At 38.5% G+C, this 21,944-nt stretch overlaps 1 protein-coding gene across 1 annotated transcript; it reads right to left on the bottom strand.

The window, feature by feature from the left end:
* Window positions 1–5,081: 5,081 nt before the first annotated feature.
* ppm1aa (protein phosphatase, Mg2+/Mn2+ dependent, 1Aa) lies at window positions 5,082–21,644 on the bottom strand. The gene is made up of 6 exons (XM_088353827.1): window positions 21,186–21,644; window positions 15,709–16,562; window positions 15,502–15,619; window positions 14,354–14,465; window positions 14,204–14,261; window positions 5,082–7,910 (listed from the first exon to the last, which is right to left on the bottom strand). Exons 2-6 carry the CDS (start codon window positions 16,543–16,545, stop codon window positions 7,881–7,883), a joined length of 1,155 nt encoding a protein of 384 aa, XP_088209953.1. The 5' UTR covers window positions 16,546–16,562; window positions 21,186–21,644; the 3' UTR covers window positions 5,082–7,880.
* Window positions 21,645–21,944: the final 300 nt, after the last annotated feature.

Genomic DNA, 21,944 nt, shown 5'->3' with positions numbered 1-21,944 from the left:
CTAAGGTCTCTCATTTGGCGCACACCTCAGCCCCAAACAATAGAATTAGTGATAGAATTAGTGATTGTGGATCTTTTGTGTTAAAATTTTCATGCTCATGCCCAAAAAACGTGGAATTTTTTTTATTTTGTTGTGTGATGAGCTAAGCACAGTTTACATACATTCCAAAGAGGTGCGCTGCGCAACGTTCCAGAGTACTAGAGTACAGAGGCGGTTGATCCCAGAGCTCGGCCCCAGCAACCAGAGTGCTACCTGATGTCTTAACTGTTCACCACTGAGCAGCATTTGAACAATTGACCTTTTAACGTGCCTGATGACATTATGATGACATTTTCCGCATAATCCCTCCCGCGCTTCTTAATCCCGCTGGCCGCGGACTGGTCTGACCAGAGCAGCTAGGCGAAACAAGTGCCACTGGTGATGAGGCAACACCATCCGTCCATAGGGAAGCAGGGTGGGGTTCAGAGGCGGGGTTTCAAACCAAAAGGAAAACGATTGAAAGCAATGGAAATTAAAAAAAAAAAAAAAGACAAGAAAATTGGTCCAGGGTAGGGATTGTGCTTTGATAACTTAAAAGACTCTAGTAAGGACCAGGAACAATTGTTCCTACTGCTTCCTAGACTTAAAAAGTGGTCGGCGGCGCCCTCTGTTGGCTGCGGCTGCATCGGCTCGCTACAACGGGTCAGGTGCAATCGACATTTCGTTCTGTGTACATTGTTACACAGAATGACAATACAAGGAAATTATATATTATTATATTATATGTTATATTTTGTTCAGTAAATTGATGTTGAAAACCCCGCGACCCTACTGAGGATAAGTGGTGTGGCTAATGAGATGAGATGAGATTGATGTTGAAAAGCAACATTACATTTTCGACGTACGAAAATGTTTTGTCTTCATAGAACTCTTAATTCTTGCAGCTTCAAACTGAAAAAAAAGTAAAAACAGTTCAACACTCGGAGAAAGAAATGCTACCTCTAAATTTGACAAACACAATGCAAACGTTCACATCATGATCTCAGTCATACATTAATTTTTGTGTAACCGTTTGAACAATGTAACATTATTTTTTAGCTTTTGTTCCCGCCACGATTTGATTTTAAAGTGAACACACCAGGCCAAATTTTGCCACACAATAAAATATGATTTGGGTAGTTTCCTTTGTATTCTTAAAACAATGCATTTGGAGACAATATAAACCAAGCTATATAATACTGTAGCTCAGAATTTTTTCAAAATTTTTAATGAGAAGATTTAATAATGCATACCAATCAACTTATACCTTTTTACCTTTTACACATTCGATATCTATATACACACAGTATATATACATAAATGTAGGTTGAATGATATGATAAAGCAGAGAACTGAAAAACAAAGCTAAATATTAGGCTATGACAATTCTTTATTGATCCGGCACATCTGAGAACATGAAGTCTGGATTTGGCCCATCAGCCAAACTGAGTTTGACATGCCTGGTGTACTATAAATGAAAACGAATGCTAAAAGCAACATTGACATTCAATTTTTTGCTCGGCTTTTTGGGTACCCGTAGTAGCAAGATGGCGGACAACTGTTATATCATCTCTTTTTAGGTGAGGCTTATGAAAAATGCATGCAAATTTCTTGACTTACAAGTTTGTAAAAAAAAATGTATGTTAAAATGAAATCTTATGTATTTTTGCTTATTCAAAACAATATGGGAGCAGAGCTTTCAGCCGCTCTGCCCCTATGTCTGGAACTCATTGCCGCTTGACCTTCGAAATTATGCGACCCTGTCCACCTTCAAACCCGGACTCAAAACACACCTCTTCAGACTTGCCTATTTTTGACCATATGCCTCACACACCGCCCCTTTTAACTATACATTACAATTTGTTGTGTCGCGCGATTTTAGTGCCGCTCAGCTCATTAATTCAAAGCAAATAAGAGTGAAGTTGAGGGGACATGCCTGTAGTAGCACTTTGGTCCATCAGAGGCCACCTCAACAACGTTTTTTTAAAAAAGGTAGGTTACATATTTGCAAGTGTATATTTGTAATTATGTTTGTTTATTGTTAAGCTATTTGACAAACATTTGAATTTAAATTGTATTATGTTCTAGAATATTCTGTGGTTTTGTACACTATTTTTCTATCAGTCCAAAACTCCTAACGTTGAAATGAGGCAATTACATGTGGGGTTTTTTTAAATTCGATGTATTGATTTATTAAAAACATTTGACCGATTGGATTATTAAAATAATTATTGGTTGCAGCCCTACATTTATGTGCTCTTTTTTTTGGGAGAAAAGAGAGTAAAAGACCCCCGAGAACAATCCTTTTTGTAAGTAGCGAAAATCACACAGAAAATGATTAAACGTCGACACAAATGAGGTACGTTGGCTTCTTAGTAAATGAAAAGGAATTTCGTTTTGACGGCTTTTTATGTTGCCAATTTTCAAGGGGCTTTAGAAGTGAAAGGAAATGTTTGAAACTTGACATGAAATGAAACGCTTTTCCTCCCTATTTCAATAGTATCATGTGGACAAGTCTCTCTAAAAGCTAATTTCAACACGAGCGACACAGAATACAGTCACTTTGTGATTCATTCATCGAAATCGGGCAAAGCTGAAGGCTCTTCCATCAAGTGGATTCGTTGCCTCATCAACTTTTCTCACATTCATCCCTCAGGCAAGGAATAAATGGATTTGCATTATATTGTAAATATTTAAAATGCTGTATTCAGACAACCAAAGTCATTATTGTAAGTCTTGTTTTATTCTTTTAAAATTTTGTCCGCACGCACACGAACAGTAATAGGACACTTACACTTGACTAAGCCAGCACTTTTCATCAGAATTATTCATAACCTTTAAACCTTGTTGCGTAAATGCAACAATTGTCTTTTCCTTTCTAATAATCTTTGTCTTTTAAGGCCAATTATACAGGTTCACTTCCAGCCATAGTTCGTCACGCTATTTACACAACCACAATAGCTTGTCTTTGTTGTTGCTGTGGCACCTTGATATTGTACCCTGTGTTAGTTTACATCTATGCACATGATGCTAAGCTACGTAGCTGCTTTAACATTGAATTGGCAGCACCAGAAATTGTTCAAAGGGGAGGTACAATTTCCATCACCTGGCCTCTTATTTTTAAAGGTACAGTGTGTAATATGTAACCACTATATGTGTATGGTGTTGTGCAACTGAAAACGTGAGGAAGAATACAAACTAAGGAGATTCAAGGTGACCGAAAAAACTATATATTGTTTCCCTCACTTTTTGCAAAGAAAAAAGAAAATGAGGAAAAACGAAAGAGGAACAAGTTGAAACGAGAACAAACTCTGAAAACAAAAATGCAAAAACAAAATAAAATAAAAAGGAAAAGGGAAGAAAAATGTGAAAAAAACTAAAAGGAAAAGCAAAACAAGCCAGAAAATGGGAAGAAAAAAAGGGGGGGAGGGAAAACAAGAAAAGGACACCTAACAACAATATTAATGAGCAGAAATAATCTAAAAGTTCAACAATTTGTTATCACTATGTACTAAATTAAAAAAAAATGGGCCCGAAAGAAAAAAAAATAAATAAAACTAATTTTGAGGATAGCCTTGTCAGCAAAATGGCGGCCAATCATGTCCAATCATTTTATGTCAAATAGATGCCAATTTCTCAACCACCGAGTACTAAAAAATCATTTAAAATCAATATTTTAATTTTCCCTTTTCAAATAAGGTTTTTTTTATTACCACCAGGAGGCACTAAATACACACTGTCCCTTTAAGGAAAGGGGTAATATTTGGCCACCAGACGAGGTCGCAAGTGTGGATCTTTATAACCCATAACGAACAGGAAAAGATTAAAATTGCCACTTGGAAAAGAATATTTTTTAGAACCGCATTACTGTTATCTCGGATCAGCCTATGAAAGGGTTACCAAAGGCAGTGGTCAGTAACCAATGGGCTGTGGATCAGTACCAGGCCGAACAGAATATTTTTTTTTTGTGTATAACTCACATTTTTCTTATTCACAAAAGAACTTTGGGTGTACGTTATACACGAGGTGTTAAGTAGTATATAACCGTATTTGAGCAATGACTAATTGAAAAATATTGCTGACAATATTTGCACAACTTTGGATGCAACGAGATTGTAGATGACAAGGATGTAGATGACATGGGAAAATGCTTTAGATTATATCATCATCACACTATTGTTAATCACAGTTGTTGAGCCATGATCGAAATAAATTGACATCTAAACAAGGGATTTCACACTCTGATTGATTCTGGGCAGAATCCAGACTCCGTTCTCAGGCGGGAATCAGCAAGACTGTGAACTCAGAGTTTTTAGTTTTGTTTCTTTTTTAGTATTATGCTTTAGCATTCAGCCTACCTTAGTAAGTTATCCTACACATTATAATCACGGTTCACAAGGGATATTTCTTAACACATCACATTTATTCAGAAACAAGGGAAAGATTTTCATATGTGGCATTGAATGTGTTAACTGGTTTATTTTAACAGTTGAGTGAAGGCTTTTTAACACATGAACCGACTCACCAAACTATACAAACGTCACACTGCCCTCTAGCTGCCAGAAAGAGCGTTTGGCTAGCACTTATTTAAATAAATCATAACATTTTACGTCATAAAAATGTATTGCAAGACAGATCAAATCATCCAACAGCCCCGACAGACTATAAATACAGTACAAAACGGTTAAAAATGTTCTATTTAATGTCCTTCCAAGTCCGATTCATCATCAGACACATGAAAACCTTGTCCCTCGTGCTTTTTGGCATTTATAACTTTCAGGACAGTACCGTGACTGAAAATAGTGTGATAATGAGATAAAGCCCAATGTCTTTTCCCAAGTCATCTTCATTCCAAATGGTCTAGTGATTACACGTTGAATTTAGGCTTATTACTATTATACTTATTACAACTGTACACCTATGGTATTATCGGGCCTATCAGCAAGAATAGTGTCAAACATTAGACCGGTCGGTGGTACAGAAAAGGTCGGGGACCACTGACCTAAGGTATCCACAACAAAGCAGAATGGCATTTCCTTCGCAGTGAAAAGAAAAGGAAAATCTAACTCAAACAACATATTTATTCCTTGAATGTTAAAGTCAAAAATATATACATACATTAATTTCCACAATGCAATTTTAGACCATAAAATAGCAGAAAATGAAGAAGATAAACCTTTCCTCTTGAAGAAATAAATCTGCCATGTGAGTGGGTTCAGATGTTGTCAATGATGGAGAGGGGGTTTCGAGGGGAATTTCGGGGAAGGGTCCAGGGTTTACATGAGGTCAACACATACAAACTCATTGGCGCTAGCAGCAAACTGTGGCCTGCCTGGCTTGCGTCGGTTTGGATGCACAGCACATCGAAAAGGGGGAAAAAAAATGGTGCTGTACACAACCATGACGGCGCTTTACAATCAGTGGATTTGAATGAGAGGCTTTTTGAGAAGTAAATCTTACTTGCTCTCACGTATTTCATAAACTCACACCTGCACAACTACACCCTCCAGACACAGTCAGAACCATGCACAAACACTACAAATCTCTTTCATGCATACTTTTAAACTATCATACACAAAAATATACGCTCTCACACATAGTATTATACTCTCATATACACACTACTATGCTTTTACACATGCTACTATATTCTCACATATACTATACTTTTTTGTGCAGATATTTTGATTTTTCTCTTTTGTTAATTTATGTTTTACTCTGTCATTGATTCTCTCTCAAGCTTTTTACTGTACTGGTAGTATAAAAGTTTGACATCCAAATGAACAATATATACACACAGATTAGTGTGCATCGCCATAATTACTAAAAGTACTGATCATTTTACTGGGTGTGGAAACCCCCCCCATAGTAATCCATCTCCAGGGCCGCTTATCCTCACTAGGGTCACTGGGGGTGCCAGGAAGTGAGACACCCTGCCATGCGGAGCCTGGGAAAAAAACCCGTGCAGGCACGGGGGAGAACATGCAAACTCTGCACGGGGATGCTGCGGTAACTGGAATTGAACCCTGGACCTCTGCACCATGTGGCTGCGCGAAAACCACCTACCTGCCATGCCCCCCTATAGAATTATTAATTTTAATGTGTGAGAATGAGAGTATGGCAGTGTGTGAGTGAGTCTAGTAGTGTGTGTTTTTGTTTATGAGAGTAAACAGTATGGGTGAGAAATTCATAGTACTGTGTGTGGTAGTAGTGTGTGTGTGTGTGTGAGAGAGACAGTATAATGGGATGTCTGTGCAAGCATAGTAGTGTGTGTGTGCATGGGTATGACAGTGTCTGTAGGACCATAGTTGTGAAAGTGTGAGAGAATGATGTTTTATGTGAGAGCAAGTTTGATTTACTTCTCAAACAGCCACTCATAGATTTGTTCTTGGTACAAACGCGACCCTGCCCCCACCCAACACAAAAAGAAAAACAACAAAAAGACAGCACTTAAAGTATTTGAGCCTTCAGTTGATCCTATGTGTGCTCAAGTCCAATTCCACTGTCTTTTAACAGAATCAATATCCTCCAATTTTCACCTAACTCATTTGCAGCCGCTATAAATTTCCAAGTTCCGTTTTACTGTCACCCGGCTGGCAGTGAATGAGTTGAAACCTCATCCAATGTTGTTTTTGTTTGTGCACCCGCCAAATTGTCCCCACAAACCGGCTGTCCACATTTAATAAAAGGGTGTCAAGGTTGTGCCTCACAAACGATAGCAACAACACACAAACAAGGCTGAATGAGTGAAGTGTTAGAAAGATGAAGACAAATTTAAACCACCGCACGACTTCTGAACGACATCCGCCGAGCCGCCCTTGGGACTTGCAGTCTGTGTGAATGTCAACTGTTCAACGAGAGCATGCCCACTCTGAATATGAATGTGATACGGAAAGGGCAGAATATAGCTTTGTAATTCCCTTTAAAAAAAAAAGAAAAAAGCAGCCTGGTGTGTGAAGCTGACACAAGGATACGCACGCGTGCACCAACATACGCACAAGCACCCACGCGCGCACGCTCGCTCGCAAGGATGTCGTCAGACAGGTAACAGTTATAGAAAAACACATACAAAAATAAAATACAACTATGTTTTCTTTTAAAAGCACATGGGGTGGATAGAATTGGGGTGTCAATGGTTTGGGATATAGAGAGCTTACTGTGCTGTCAACTATACAATTTACCCGTTTCTTAAAGGAGCGTAGGCTGAACCGAGGAGCGAAGAAAAGTCAGAGCGCGGAGGACGAGCGTTAAGAGTCACCATGTGGAAATGGGGGTCGAATTCCAAAAGAGGCAGGAAAAGGCAGATAGTGCATAAAAAGGTTCTCTTTTTCATTTCTTTTTTCTTTTTTTAACTTAATCAAGCTGCATTAAATACAGGCTGTTTGTACAGGACAATTGCACTTCACAAAAACAGAAATATACAAACGCACACAAGGAAATGTGAATCAAATTAATTACAGCAACAACAGAAAAAAAATCTACTACATAAGCTGATTATTGGGGGGGGATAAGATTTTAAAAAAAGCTGAACTCACTTGTTATGTTTGACTTTCAAGGGGCAGTAATAGGAGTGGTGAACACAAATGGGGAGACAAGATGCTGGATGGGTGTGGGGTGGGATTCTGAACTCCAGAAAGGACTGACACTGCACGAGCTCCACGTTTGTGTGCATGCAACTCCTCTTCCTCCTCTTCTTCTTCCTCCTCCTCCTCCCGTGAAATTCCCTTCTTAGAAACCGAGAGCTCAGAGTGACGGCGAGACAGGCTGCTGAGCTGAGCTGGGCTGAGCTGCGGTGGGTCTTGAGAGGATGTGGTGGTTTGTAAACGCTAGGCTTTGTTAGTGGGTAGGGGGGCCGCATTGTGTTACCACATGTCGTCGGTGGACGGCGAGTCCTTGATAAGAAAGAAGAGGAACGACAAAACCCTTCAGACTCTGGGCCACGACTCTGGCATCCATCAAAAATAATTTACACATACTTTACTTAGAATTTTCAATAGGGCTGCAACAATTAGTCGATGACGTTGACAAAAATCAAAAATAGAAATCGTCGAAAATGAATTCAATTTTCGCCAGACACGTTTTTCCAACAGAGTGAGGCATCTTACTTGATTATTATCTCTGCTGAGATTCACTCATGTGCAATAGTTTCTGTCTAGAGATGGAACACACATAAATAATGGCATCACATAAGTACGCGTACCAAAACTTCTAAAGTAACAAAGTTACAGCACACAAAAAAAGACTACTGTATTTTCCTCGATATAAGGTGCTCCCAAAAACTTGGCCAGAAATTTGAACGTGTATCTTATAATTCGGCTTATATGAAGACAAAATTAGACGATGCAATGCTTGAGCAATAATGAATCAGTCGATACAATTTATCACTGACCACTATTAAACAACAATGGTGGCAACAGGATAGCGAGGGTAAGAGTACCGATTGCATACCTTTGAATGCAACGGGAATTTAACCCAGATCGTGGCGGGGAGAGTACCGGATCTTATCCACTAGAGTCTAGTGGATAACATCCCATGCTCTCCCTGCCTGTCTAATGACTAGACCACTAGGGATGCAGGCAACACACAAGAATGCAGTAGGTCTTTCTACACTATTTTTAGTCACAGTACCAGATACTTTAGAGTAGAAAGAATGTTGTTTCACTTTTGCTCAGCTCAAACTTAATTAGTAACCAACGTTTTTGAAAACATGCAGCGTCTGACTAAAAATAATGCGATGATGAGATAAGACCTACTTGTCTTTTAACGAGTTGCCTGTATCCCTAGTGGTTAGGATCACTCAATGATGAAGTTTAGATTCCTGTTGCATTCAATGTCATGCATTTGCAAGAAATTGTTTTCAGTGATATATTTGATGCCCTTTTTATTTCATCTATTCCATAAACCGTGTTGTCCTGTGCACATCTATATATGGAATTAATATCACAAAAAACTTTTGGGGGGATCCGCCTTATAATCTGGTGAGAATTACAGTGCTGGAAAAAAAGGAACTTGCAAATTTTGATGGCAGCGTCAACATCAAGTACACGTACCAAAACTTCTAAGGTTTGGGATCATTTAAGCCTGAATATGATGAATAAAAAGGCTACTTGCAAAGTGTGCAGAGCAGACCTTGTGTATCATGGCAGTACCTCAGTGATGCATAACCGTTTAAATAGAACACACGCTGGACAATAGAACAAAACGAAGTCTGACTCGCCTCGAGTAAAGTTTAAGACAATATGGTTTTAATAATATGTTTTTTACATTTTTAGGCCTATAGTTCACTAAAAAAGAGAGCCTGAGCTTTAAGCCGAACTGTGCCTGAAAAACGGATTTGAGATTAAATGAGTGCAGTCCAACTAAGAGTCACCATTTACCCTTTCTGCAAAAGAGGCAATTGAAACCGTTTTGATTTGAAACTTAAGAATTGTTAAGTTCTTTTGTTCCAGACTTTACAGTTGACCACTGAATGTACATGACAGGCTACACATATTTGTTTTATCTCAATCACTACGGTCAACTGCTCCCAACTCCCTACTGCTTCTTAGCTTATATGGACAAACAATGTTTATTTGTTTTAAATGTATTATTCATTTGCCGGTAATTAAAAATGGTCAGAGGTTTATTCATGTCTCTACTGACTGAACACTGTGCCTGTTTGGTTTTAGACAGGTAATTTTCATTTGAGTTTTGTACGAGCCGCAGTATGGACAATAACAGATGGTTTTCACTGTATCCATTTTCCTTGTATTTCAATTTGTTTCATAATTATATAAACTTCATGCTAAATAAAAAATTAAAATATATATTATACACACACACACACACACACACACACACACACATATATATATATATATATATATATATATATACACACACACACACACATATATATATATATACGCATACATACACACACATACACACACACATACACAAAGATACATATATACATACATACATACATAGATATATACAAAAATATAAACTAGGGATTTACCGACTACATCACCAGCAACACAACAAAAGAATCATAAAACCCTTAAAAAATGTAAAAACAAATAAATAAATAAATAAATGAAGTATATTGTGATGATATCGCGTCAAAGGTGAGGCGTGCCCCGGGCGTCTGTTTTTCGCCCCGGGGAATTTGTGCTTGAATCGTCTGCTTATTTTTTATTTTTATTTTGAGACGGAAAGAGATAAAAGAACAAAGTCGAAAAAGGAACTAGGACAAGCTTTTACCGACAAGACATTTTAGTAGGATTTTGGGAGGCATTAGCTGGACTTTGACTAATGTTTACATGCTGACAATACAGAGCTATCTTACCCCAGTTCAACATTTTTTTCATAAACACAGACTTTGTGTGTGACATTCAGTCCCTTTGTACGGAATTAAATTGGCTGGACCTAAGCTTGGTGCATGAGAGTTTAATTTACTATTGTTATTATTTTAATTTGCTAAATATTAGAGCTTTTTATGTATGATTACGCCCGGTCATCATCTGTTCTCTCCCCCTCCTGTTTTGCGGTCACTATTCACTCTCCTGTCCCTTAAAAGCTAAAATTCTATAACTGTTCAGTGCAGGAGCTACAAGCTTTTTTTCCCAGCAGTTTTTCATTTGTTGTCAAACCCTTATAAAATAATCATAAAATACCTAAAACTAGTAGCTAGTAAGATTCCAGTCAGTTAATAAGAATTTAATATTGTCCTGTGCATCGATGCAAAATACATGTTCTTTAATTTAGGTGGCTCAGTTTGGTTTTGTGAGCCAAACCTTTCAGATTTTTTTTTCTGCCCTAAATTTAAACTGATAAACATGCTGTGCAGGTATGATGTAGTGCCCTTGGGTCGCAATCCTCATGTTCCACATTAAAATCTGTGAAACGGTGTGAGTATTACTTTAAAAGGCAGGGATGGCTAAGTGATAGAGATGGGAGTCGCCCAATTAGACTGAATTTGGCTGTCGTTTAGAAGCCATCTTAAAAAGGTAATGAAAGATCGCTTTTCTGAAATAATAATGTTGTTTTTTTTATTAGAATCCAGCAAGTTTATGATTGGTCAAATTTGTTGGTATGGAAATACTCAATTTAATTTAAAAATTTTAATCTGCAGGTCATATCCTGAAAAATTAAATGATACTGGCACCACTTTTACCTTTTACTTAAAATATGTGCTTTTAATATTTGTTTTCAAACAGAAACACAACTTATTTTCTTTAGAGTAGGTTTACAGAAACTATACATTGGAAAAAAAAATCTACATTGTCCATATTCAATTTACCTCTGTGAATATCTGCTTAGTGTATAAAATATCTTTCAGGAGTGAGCTTTAGGTCGCTGAAAATGTCTCATGGCCACGCATGGTCCTCGGGCTTTCGTTAAAACACCGTTGCCTTAAACCATCGTGCTTGGATTGCGTTTGGTTAAAAACATGTTTGCGGAGAGAAACATTTAATCTTGTGTTTATTTCTACTTGCTACGTGAAATCTTTTCAGAATGAACACCATTTATTTACCTAGGTCAAATACTCATGCTCCATGAAAATCAAATTAACTTGGATAATTTACCAAGCCTTTAATTACTGTTCAGAATTTTGTAATCAAGTTTCAATACATTTTTTTTTAATTTAATGAGAGAAGTTGCAGCAACAGGAAAAGCAGCACCCACATTTCTGCCCTTGCTGCTCTCGCATGAAGTAACAATAATAAACAAATCAAATGTAGACCGTATATGTCATACTCAAATTGAAGACAATCAGATGTGCCAATATCACCTGCAGTATCAACCAGGTTATTTGTGCTTTCAGTGACTTCTTTTTTTTGCTGGTTTTGTGGTATAATGGAGATCACCACTTGCAGATTATTCGATAAACTTTCTTTCGAATGTAAATTGACTAAGATTTCATGAAATCAAACATTTGCTTGTTCCCTGGACTGGATTGTGTTCAAGAATAAAGATCACTCAGACTACTGTCGTAGATTTAGTCGCTAGGGTCGGAGTATGAATAGAGTGAGTAAAATATATTTATGCACTATTGTCAACCGCCTTGCAGTGCTCCTAAAGAGCAAAACATAAGCACTTATTGCAGGGCTTAATGTTTGGCTTCCTTTACATTATCCCGACGGTTATTCTTTTTTTGTCGAAGGTTGATTTTGTTTCCCCTTCATCTGGAAGCACGATGACACTATGTGAGTGAGACTGAAACCAACGACAGAAGGGACAAAACCGTGAGCATTTTTTGCAAGGTTTTCTTAAAGCCAAGGCAGGGCAAAGTAATCAACCCGCCGCTCTTAAAAACCAGCTTGCCGCTTTATGTTTTGAGCCTTGAAAGTCTCTTTGGAAATTAAAACCTTGAAGTTACCAGTGCACACTGGACTCCGCGTTTGTTTTAAATATCAAACCGATTACAGACTTGAAAGGGAACCGTTCGCTCAAATTAGATGAAAAACCAAAGTTTAAAAAGGTGCTTTTTTATGATTAACTTACCCTGCAGGGCAAACAAATCCAGAAACCACACAATATAAAGTCCATTTAGATTCTTGGGATGAAAACACTATCCAATAATGGACAATATTATTTTAGGGTGTAATCATGAAGCACTGGTAACATGGGATATTGTCAATTGATGGTATTACTTTGACTTCCTAAGGCAAAAAAACAGAAAATAAAAACAAAAAAAAACAACGACAATTTTTTTTTTCAATCCAATTGCAGGGAGAAGGGTACATAATTTTTCTTCAAGTGTTTTAATAATACCATAAGTGGTATTTATAATTTTTCTTGTGGTAAAAGACGCAGACCATGGCAGGGATTAAAATTCAACAGCTTTTACATCATGTCATCTGTGCCAATTGTAAGAAAGGACTTGCCAAAACTTGATCTGATTCCGTCACTTAAAAGTGTTGTCAAGCACCATGATTTCAGTGCCGTTAATTCAAATTTTAGAAAAAAATAAACCTTTCCATAAGAGAATATAACTTTTTAAACTTGTATATCTGAGAAAACAGTAGCACCATTTGTGGGCATTCACTTTGACAACTACTGAAAACGTGAACAGAGATTTATGGTGATGGTCCTCTGTTTTGTTATTTTATCCATTCATCTACTATCCAAGCTGCTTTACAAGGCTTCGGTTTTCATTCTGCAGTGGATTATATATTTTTTTAAGGCCATAACTCCCCATCACTTTTTTTTCGGGCAATCTTGTGATGCCCTTTCTCAAAAATATGAGTATGTCACGCTGGGGATTTTTATTTTTTTATTTTACCATACTAAGTCAAACTCAAATATGGCTTGTGTCTATTAAAATAAAGACAATGGTAAATATTACTATAATAAATATTAGAAATTTCAAAAAAGTGTTAATAATGTTTTATGACAAAAATATATTTTTTGAAAAAGGTCTATAATTGTTATAAGCCTCTGTTGGTAGTTGGAAAACTTTTGCAAGACTGTGGAGGTTGATTTGTCTTTAAATTTTGAAAAGTGTTATTTTAAATTAAAACTTATCTCTAATAAGATTGAGATCCAATCAGGTACCACACCATATATGTTTAACAAATGTCTACTTCACAATGTAAACATTCTTAGAGTCCCACCTTTGCAAACAGTTTTTTACCTATTTCAGACGAATCCAGTTGATGCATATCATTTGAGTGTTCATTTTCTGCACAGTCAACTTAAAACAAATTACTCTCTTTAATAAGAGATACGCAATTATTTTAAGAATGTCCTATTCAATCTTAGATTCAACAATTCATATACAAAATTATGAATAGGTTAAGCCAAATGGCAAACAATTTTAAAGTAAATCCGGAATTGTTGTCAACATTTATCCCAGCATTCGACCTTTAGGATCACATTGCATGAGCAAACGTTTTTATTTTGGTACTATTAAAAATGCTTGCACTTTTCCCCCCAAGTTTATATATAAGGACAAAATTATTTAAATAGACTGATATATTATATTTTTATATATTACTAGGGAGGCAGCTTCTACAAAATTGGTTCCGATTCAAATCATATTTCAGACCAAATACTTGACACATGAAAAAAAAAAATTCCTAACATGCAAAATTGGTTAGTTTTCAGAGTGCCACTCAGAAAGGCAAGCATATTTCAACCCAACATTCAACGAGGTAAAATATGTGGAGGTTGGGGAGGAAACTGGCATACTTACTGTGTCATCACTTCGGTAGGGGTTGAGTTTGTTGTATACCGCTTCAATAACACTTCGTCTGGAGAGGTGAAAAGGGAACTTTTTTAACAACGCTAAACATATTATGAGTGAACACTTGTGTTTTTTTTCTGAAAACAAGATGTCACACACTTGCTTGCAAGTTCTCCTCCGGGAGGGAGGTTGGGGATGCTCTCTGATGCTAGCATCCTCATAACGTGGACCAAGTCTGGTATGCCTTCGTCTCCCTGCTTTTTGAGGATGTCTGGGGACAGACAAAAACTCTAGTAAGCACAAGAATGTCAAATAAACATGTTTTCAAAAGGAAAGTAATAAACGTCAAGACTATTTGGTCTATTCAATGAGGAGAGTCACAGACATAAAATTCCTTCTTTTTTTTATTCTGTATTGGCCAAAAAACAGTTTCAGCCTGGTAATTTTGATAGTTTGATAACAATTGAAAAGCTAGCTCTGCACATGGTGAAAAATTGTGTGATCGACATGCATAAGTTTAATGATTTAATGAGGAAATGTTTATCATACAAGTGTTTTGGATTGCAAGCATGTCAACAGAATAAATTAAACATATGAAGACAAACAGGCACATTAAAATGAACTGCGAACAGATAATGCAACCAACTGAAGCATATATAATAACTCGTTTCCACATTTGTACAAATTTGACCATTTCTGTTTTAACCACTGCCATAAACAATGTCACCAAGTCAGGGGGGAGGCAAACAAAAAAAATCAATACTCGACAAAACGGATTTTCAGAACTAAATGAGCAAAATAGTGTCGTTTTGCACTTTGGCTGCACGCCATTGACAAAATGAAACCTCATCGTGATTACAAATCACTAGAACCACCCATCGTGCGGACAAACAAAACCTCCAATTTTTTATTGGAAGAAATCTATTCACTTGAGCCTCGCAGGAGGTCCAGTGAATGCAGTTTATTGTTAAAAAAGCTTAAGCAACACTGGAGCACGACGCAATCATGTTTGTTGACATGTCATCAAACGAAAATTGTTACTCACTTGTTACAATTGGAATGGAAAAGGCAAGAGTCTCACATTAGTGTTATGCATTTGTGTGAAGTCTTGCGTCACTTATTAACAAACCTAGCTTGGACAAGTTAACCAATGTTGGAGACAGTCCACTACACAACTCCCAAAAATACAGTTAATTTAAGATAAACTGATGATTTTACTGTACAACTGGGTGCTGGAATTCAAACCATTTTTATACTACATCATCATACTTTTGCAAATCAATCATTTCTTGGTGTCTCGTGCTTACCTTCTACTTTTGACTCCAGGTACTTATCCAAATCTGCTTCTTGTTTCACTGCTTCTGGAGAAACTTTTGGAGCGCCAGGAAAACAGATTAAAACAACACTCATATTATCCCGACTACCCTATGGAAGAAAAAAAAGGGCGCAGAATTTAGCATATATTGTGAAACACCAAAAGGGGTTCGGTGAACATGCCGGTCAACATGCCATACCTTGTACAGACAAGTGTCAACAATTTCATTGCTAACTTTTTCAAGATCATCCGTGACTTCTAGCCTTGAGCGGACAAAGTCGCAGAGTTCTTCGTTGGCCATGACATCCCAGATGCCGTCACAAGCAAGAATAATAAACTCATCATCCCCTTCGCATCTCTCGATTGCATAAACTTCAGGCTCGGGAGAGACCAGCTGCTCTGTGGGACCTTTCCCGTGCACGCACTTGTAATCGAAATCTCCAAGGGCCCTTGAGACTGCCAGGGAGCCGTTGACCCGCTGTATCATGACGGAGCCGCCGGCGTTCAGGATCCTTTCTTTCTCCAGAGGGTTGCTGGGTTTGTGATCTTGCGTGAAGAAGTGCACGGCTCCCGCTCGGCTCAGGAGTCCCCGAGAATCTCCGCAGTTAATAAAGTAGATGTGGCTTGGAGATATCATCACGCCCACCGCGGTGGAGCCGCTGCGGTCCACGCCGTGTTTCTTCTCAGAGATGGTCCGCATGTGGTCGTCGATTTCCAGGAAACCCGTGCGGATGCCGTTCTTCACACTTTCCACTGACGGGTCCTCCTGCAGAGCGCTCTGGAAGTCTGAGTTGCTGGTGATATGCTCCAACAGGTGCTCACAGCAGTACTTGGCCACCTGAGAGCCGGCGTGGCCGTCATACACAGCAAAAAAGGACCAGGGATCGAGACCATGAGGCAAGCCAATCACTGCTGTGTGTGCATCTTCCATTTCCACCCGCCAGCCCTGCATACTGCTTAGCCCAAAGCGGAGGCTGTTACCCTCTCCATGGGAATTGTATTTTTCCATCTTTGGTTTGTCCAGAAATGCCCCCATTGTGCCCCTCTTGAAACCTGTGGGAAGACATACAGAATGTGTTTTGATACTTGAATTGTGTAACACTGTGTATGGTGGCAGCAAGACCTCAGGCTTAACGCATTAACTGCCAATGACGGCTATAGACATCGGTGATCCATTTTACTGGGCAAGCAGTAAACGAGATAAGGACTTTGGAACTGAAAGATAAACATTTACGCACTGCAGGGGACAAATTAGTGATAAATAATAAATAACTACTCAAAATAGAAACAGTAGAAGACACAAATCCATGTATTCTTGATAGTCAGAAGAGTTTGAGGGCTAAATACATCCTTTTTCCTGCGGGAATGTAAAAAAAAAAAAAAAAAAAAAAAGCTAAATCAATACGCGAAGTAACGACGCCCCTTCAAAAATGCATAAAAAAAAATTAGTTTTATTTTTTTATTTTATTTTATTTATTTTTTTTAGACCCGCGAACGTGGAACCGCTAAGTAGCGAGGTCCCACTGTATTACTCAAATCCATGATATGTATGAGATAGGACATAACATTTTGTGAATGTGATATATCCCTTTCAGTCTGCGTGAAGCGCGCTACACCATGCCTGCGAAATGATTGGCTGGTCTCAGTCACCTTCTTCATTCCTGAATGTTGGTTTGGAACTCGAATTATCATTGATTTAGAGCCCAAATCTTAACTGGTGTTTGGGTGGTGTAGTTAAAGTTCAAATAGATCGGCTTTTATCGACCTTTTTTATTATTTATCATGGCAAAAATTATATTACATAATTAATTTTATATTGCACAGACCTAACTTGCATAAACTCTCTCTCTGTCATTTGTAAGTTTCAATTATTAAAACAGTGTGTCTGTCTTTGACATCCAGAGCTCTGACGTCAAGTGAAAAACACCAGCACCCTAGCAAGCCAGTAACCATATTGGTTTACATACGAAAAGGTGTTGAGTGTTTTAAACCAAATTTTGGTATTTTTTGTGAGGAATGCCAACGCGTTGTGTCGCAGGTGGGTGCACCATTGGTACAACAATAGCGTGCAGCGAAAATGGGGCAAACTGGCAAAAATATCACAGAGAGAGATAAGGGGCTAAACCTGCCGGGACACGAGAAGCTAGGAGGCTGCTAAAAATGGCTAACTGGGACCGATCGGCGGAAAAGCAGGAGTCTGGCAGACCAAAATCATTCAGTAAGCTGCCAGGATAACTGGGAGCAACCAACAAAAAATTAATATGGCAACAAACACGAAGCCTTCAGAGGCCCACACAGTAGCAGGGGAGCTATCTGCACAATATTATATTAGTTGCTATACATCCGGGACACGAGAAGCTAGGAGGCTGCTAAAAATGGCTAACCGGGACCGATCGGCGGAAAAGGAGGAGTCTGGCAGACCAAAATCATTCAGTAAGCTGCCAAGATAACTGGGAGCAACCAATAAAAAAATAATATGGCAACAAACACGAAGCCTTCAGAGGCCCACATAGTAGCAGGGGAGCTATCTGCACAATATTATATTAGTTGCTATACACGCAGCATAAAACACAAAAGGGAAAAGTCAAAATCACCTAACCAAAAGGAGGCGAGGCAAAAAATGAATGCACGCTGTGCAAGACGGCAAGTAAACTTACTGCACGCAGCTTTTGATGATCAAAGCACGCAACTCGGACAAAAGAGTCAGAAGTTTCCCAGCGACACAGTGAAAAAGTTCCAATTACTCCAAGCAAAAATGAGCGCTATGCATTCGCTGATTATAACGATCGCCGGCTGTTTTTCAACGGGACCTGCAATAGTTTCGATTCCTTGATGTCTTTCGGTGATGTCACAGCTCTAGGAGATATGAAGTCAAACTATCGTGCTAACCACCGCGTCGCCGTGCTGCCCCTTTCTTATTCAAATTATTAATTCATTTTCTGCATTAAATTATTGTTGGTAATATACTGAATAAAGGGACAACCACAAACCTGTCTTTTTCCATTTGCTCCTTTTATACTAATCTTTGAGAATAGATTTCTCGAGATCCATGGCACGTGGAATATTATGGAACATATCTGCATGATTGTGGGGAGAAACACTACATGATCAGTGCCGAATTGAAAAGAAATATGGTCTTTTGTAATCCCTTTAAAAATGAAAGATAAAAAGAATGTCAGGATAAATTGACAAAAATTTTGACAAGGAAGTGCTTGGAGAATGGACTAAGTTGTAAGTTTTCTTGAGTTCCTGGCAACAATATGCATTATTGGCCAAGCATGCATAAACAGAGAACGCTGCGTCGTAACAATAGTGCAATAAAAAATAGTGCAATCACATTTAGCAACAAGATTACAAAGTAAGTTGATGAATAAAATATGAATACATTTTTTTCCCTATAGATCGACAAGATTATTCTCACACACACACACGTATTTACATATATATATTTTTTTTTTTTCCCACAGTCCTGTGTGCTTGTTTAGGTTGGTGATACATACATTCCGATACTTACGACCATTCGACTTACGAAAAACGGTAGATACGAACATTTTTTTTCGGGATGTCGAAAAATATCCAGACATTGCTGTAAGATAGATTTTGTATTGTGAGCACCTTTTTCCGTCTACAGAACAGTATTGTAGAGATTCCTTCCGCCGCGTGGTGCTGTGAGGGGTAACCCAGCATCCACCCCAAATAAGAAATCCGGCTTCTACTTCCTAGTTCGTGTGTTACATACTACGTTTACTGTACTGTATCTCTAGAGCGCTAAGAACTTTGACGTTTTGATTGTTTAATATCTCGTGCATCCATTAAATATGGTTGGTGTAAAGTGTAAAGAAGAGGGGAGCCTTTCTTTTGAAATGAAAAGGGAAATGAAAAGGGAAAAAGAAAGATTGATGCGGTTAAGAAAATTGTTGGGTCGCTTTTTTTCGCCCACATTCTACCATGGAGGAGGATGTCTTGAAGCCCATCTTCCAGAAGTAAGTTAAACTCCAATTTATCTTTATAGAGCATATTATTTTATTAAATGTTTATTTTGTAGTACATAAAATACAGGTTAGTTATACAAGCCTTAAACATACTTATATAAACCTTAAACATACAAAATATAGCACTGAAGCAACTTACGAACAAAATCAACTTACGAACGATCGTCCCGATCTCGTTCATAAGTAGGGCAGCGTCTGTACTTAAAAAGAAAATGGCTGGGATTGGTTCAAATACATATTGGTATTTGCCCCTATTAGGGAACCCAATAAAAAACAAAATTTATTTGTAATGCACTTTTTACAGCACTCAATTGACACACCAAGGTTTCTACATCTTAAGACAAGTTTAATTCAAGATTTATAAAACAAATTTAAGACCAAGTAAATAGAAAATACAATTGCAACCAACAAAACACAAATATTTCTTGCACACAATACATCGTGCCTCGTTCACAATACTTGGCACAGGCTTAGCAGAGGCTAAAAACGTTCGTCGGACAGCCGCTTCCCATTAAACACTTTGCCATGGTCCAAAGTAAATATCTCTATCCTAAGTTGCCATGTGTATTGTGAGTGGACACAAGACATGTGTCTGCTCTGAAAGGCCCGACTGAAACCACATCACCGTTTTGATAAATCCGTTATTGTGGTCACGCCATATTGCCACCAAAGTAAAACCGTGAATTATTTAAAAACAACTATTGATAAATGTTACTCAACCTTTTTAGTTCAAACAAATATAACTCAGATGTGTTCCTATTTTGAAGACTTTTGAAAATTGGATTTAAGACATTTTAATGCCAGGTAAGGCCTCAATTTTAGAATAATGAGTTTAACGCCTTTTAAGACTTTTCAAGGATCTGCGGAAACCCCGAACACAAAGTGCTGAATAGTAACATTTAGTGTACAATAAGTAGTGACCTCTACAGCTACATTGAGGATGCATCAGATAAATGAACATTTTTTTATCCTCAGATATAAAAACAATAGTGTTGCTGTCCCTTGAACAAAACATTTTAAGATGTAACAAATTGTAATTTAATACGTAAGCAGATTCCCATTCCATAGACTAGAAACTTGGCGTTCAGACAGTCTGCACTGCTCTAAAAATAGAAGGCCTGCGTACATATTTTGGCTACATATTAGGCACACTTAGTGTGGACTGAATTGAAACGCCCTATCACGCTGTCTGGCCAGGTTGAGCCTGGAACGCGGTGCCCACAACTCTACTCTGCCGTGCACAATTGAAACAAAAACTTTAGACATATTTGACCTTCACTACGAGTACTACAAAGCGCAATAATAGCCATTTAAAAGTAATCAGTGCATTCGTTATGAGAGAGCAGGGGTAGCGTTTGCTAGCAGACTGGCCAGTTACACGATAACAGCGATTTTGGTGCACATCATGCAATGGCGTGAGATTGAAATTATAAAACCGTGAAGGAATAGAAACAATCATAATTTGGAGGTTGGGGTACGTTAGTAATGTGGTAATTCTAAAACCCTCAGAGAAACGAACCGCTTCGATGACTTGCGGGCCTTGACCCTTGTCCCCTAAAGCTAACTTGTGCTAAGCTAAGCTAGCCTCCGCTGCCGTAGCGCAAAGGGAACCCTCGGCCTATGCTAACGAGGCTAGCATTAGCCGAACGTTCACCGGCTCGACGAGAGACATTTATAAACTTACCGAATGTCCTAAATAGTGGTTATCAGCAACAGACGCTGAAAGCTCGAAGCAACCGGTCGCGGTTCAGACCGGGAAGAGAAGGCTCACTTCCAGCGACGAAAGTGGGCTTAGGCTTCGGGTAGGTTAGCCGACTAGCAAAGAGCAATCGTCACACAAGAGCCAGTGCATAGAAATGGCGCTAGAGCGGAGCTTTCTCTTTGGGCACGACCTTGATGCGTTACATTATCTCAGCAGGCGATCGCGGTGATTTTGCAGCCTTTTTGGTTGTTGTTTTGCTGTGGATTTGGGAAGCCGAGCCAGTGGGGGGAAAGCTGAAACGTCTGCCCCAGCCTCTCCACTTGACAGCTTGACAGCTTGCTAGCTACCGTTAGCTGTTGGTGAGCAGGGGCAGTCGAAGAGGACCCGGATGTTGCAGGTTGCCTTCGAAAACATGACATCATCGCTCAACTGCAAAACAAGCTCACTCAGCGCCCAGGCTGCAAACCGCATCTGAGCAGCCCGAGTCGGATGCATTCAGCATACCCGTCAGCCTCCAGGGCTCCATGCCCTTACAAACTGTCGTATTTTCCCTTACAAAATACAAAATAATCTTACACCATATTTTTTTTTCAAACGTGTTCATTTATGTAGTTTAACATGTTATATTGTACATGTGTTTCCTTCTATCATATATATTGTTAATTAACATTTTGTTGTGAGATACTGAGTTGCTCGACATGAATGAGGTTTATTATTTAAAAAAAGTTCAAAAATTAAGGA

The sequence above is a fragment of the Urocampus carinirostris genome, chromosome 15 (genome assembly GCF_059441175.1).
Source record: "Urocampus carinirostris isolate Australia breed hairy pipefish chromosome 15, RoL_Ucar_1.0, whole genome shotgun sequence".
Classification (NCBI taxonomy): Eukaryota; Metazoa; Chordata; class Actinopteri; order Syngnathiformes; family Syngnathidae; genus Urocampus; species Urocampus carinirostris.
Note: the sequence above shows the minus strand (reverse complement) of the source record. Positions and strands in the feature narration are given on the sequence as shown.

Excerpts from the sequence above, each read along its gene's own strand:
- ppm1aa (XM_088353827.1), bottom strand. The coding sequence starts at position 16,545 with ATGGGGGCATTTCTGGACAAACCAAAGATGGAAAAATACAATTCCCAT. Across the intron at positions 14,262-14,353 it reads GGAGGAGAACTTGCAAGCAA|ACGAAGTGTTATTGAAGCGG; the intron begins GTGTGTGACATC and ends TCACCTCTCCAG. Across the intron at positions 7,911-14,203 it reads CCTACCGAAGTGATGACACA|GACTCGCCGTCCACCGACGA; the intron begins GTAAGTATGCCA and ends TTTCTTATCAAG.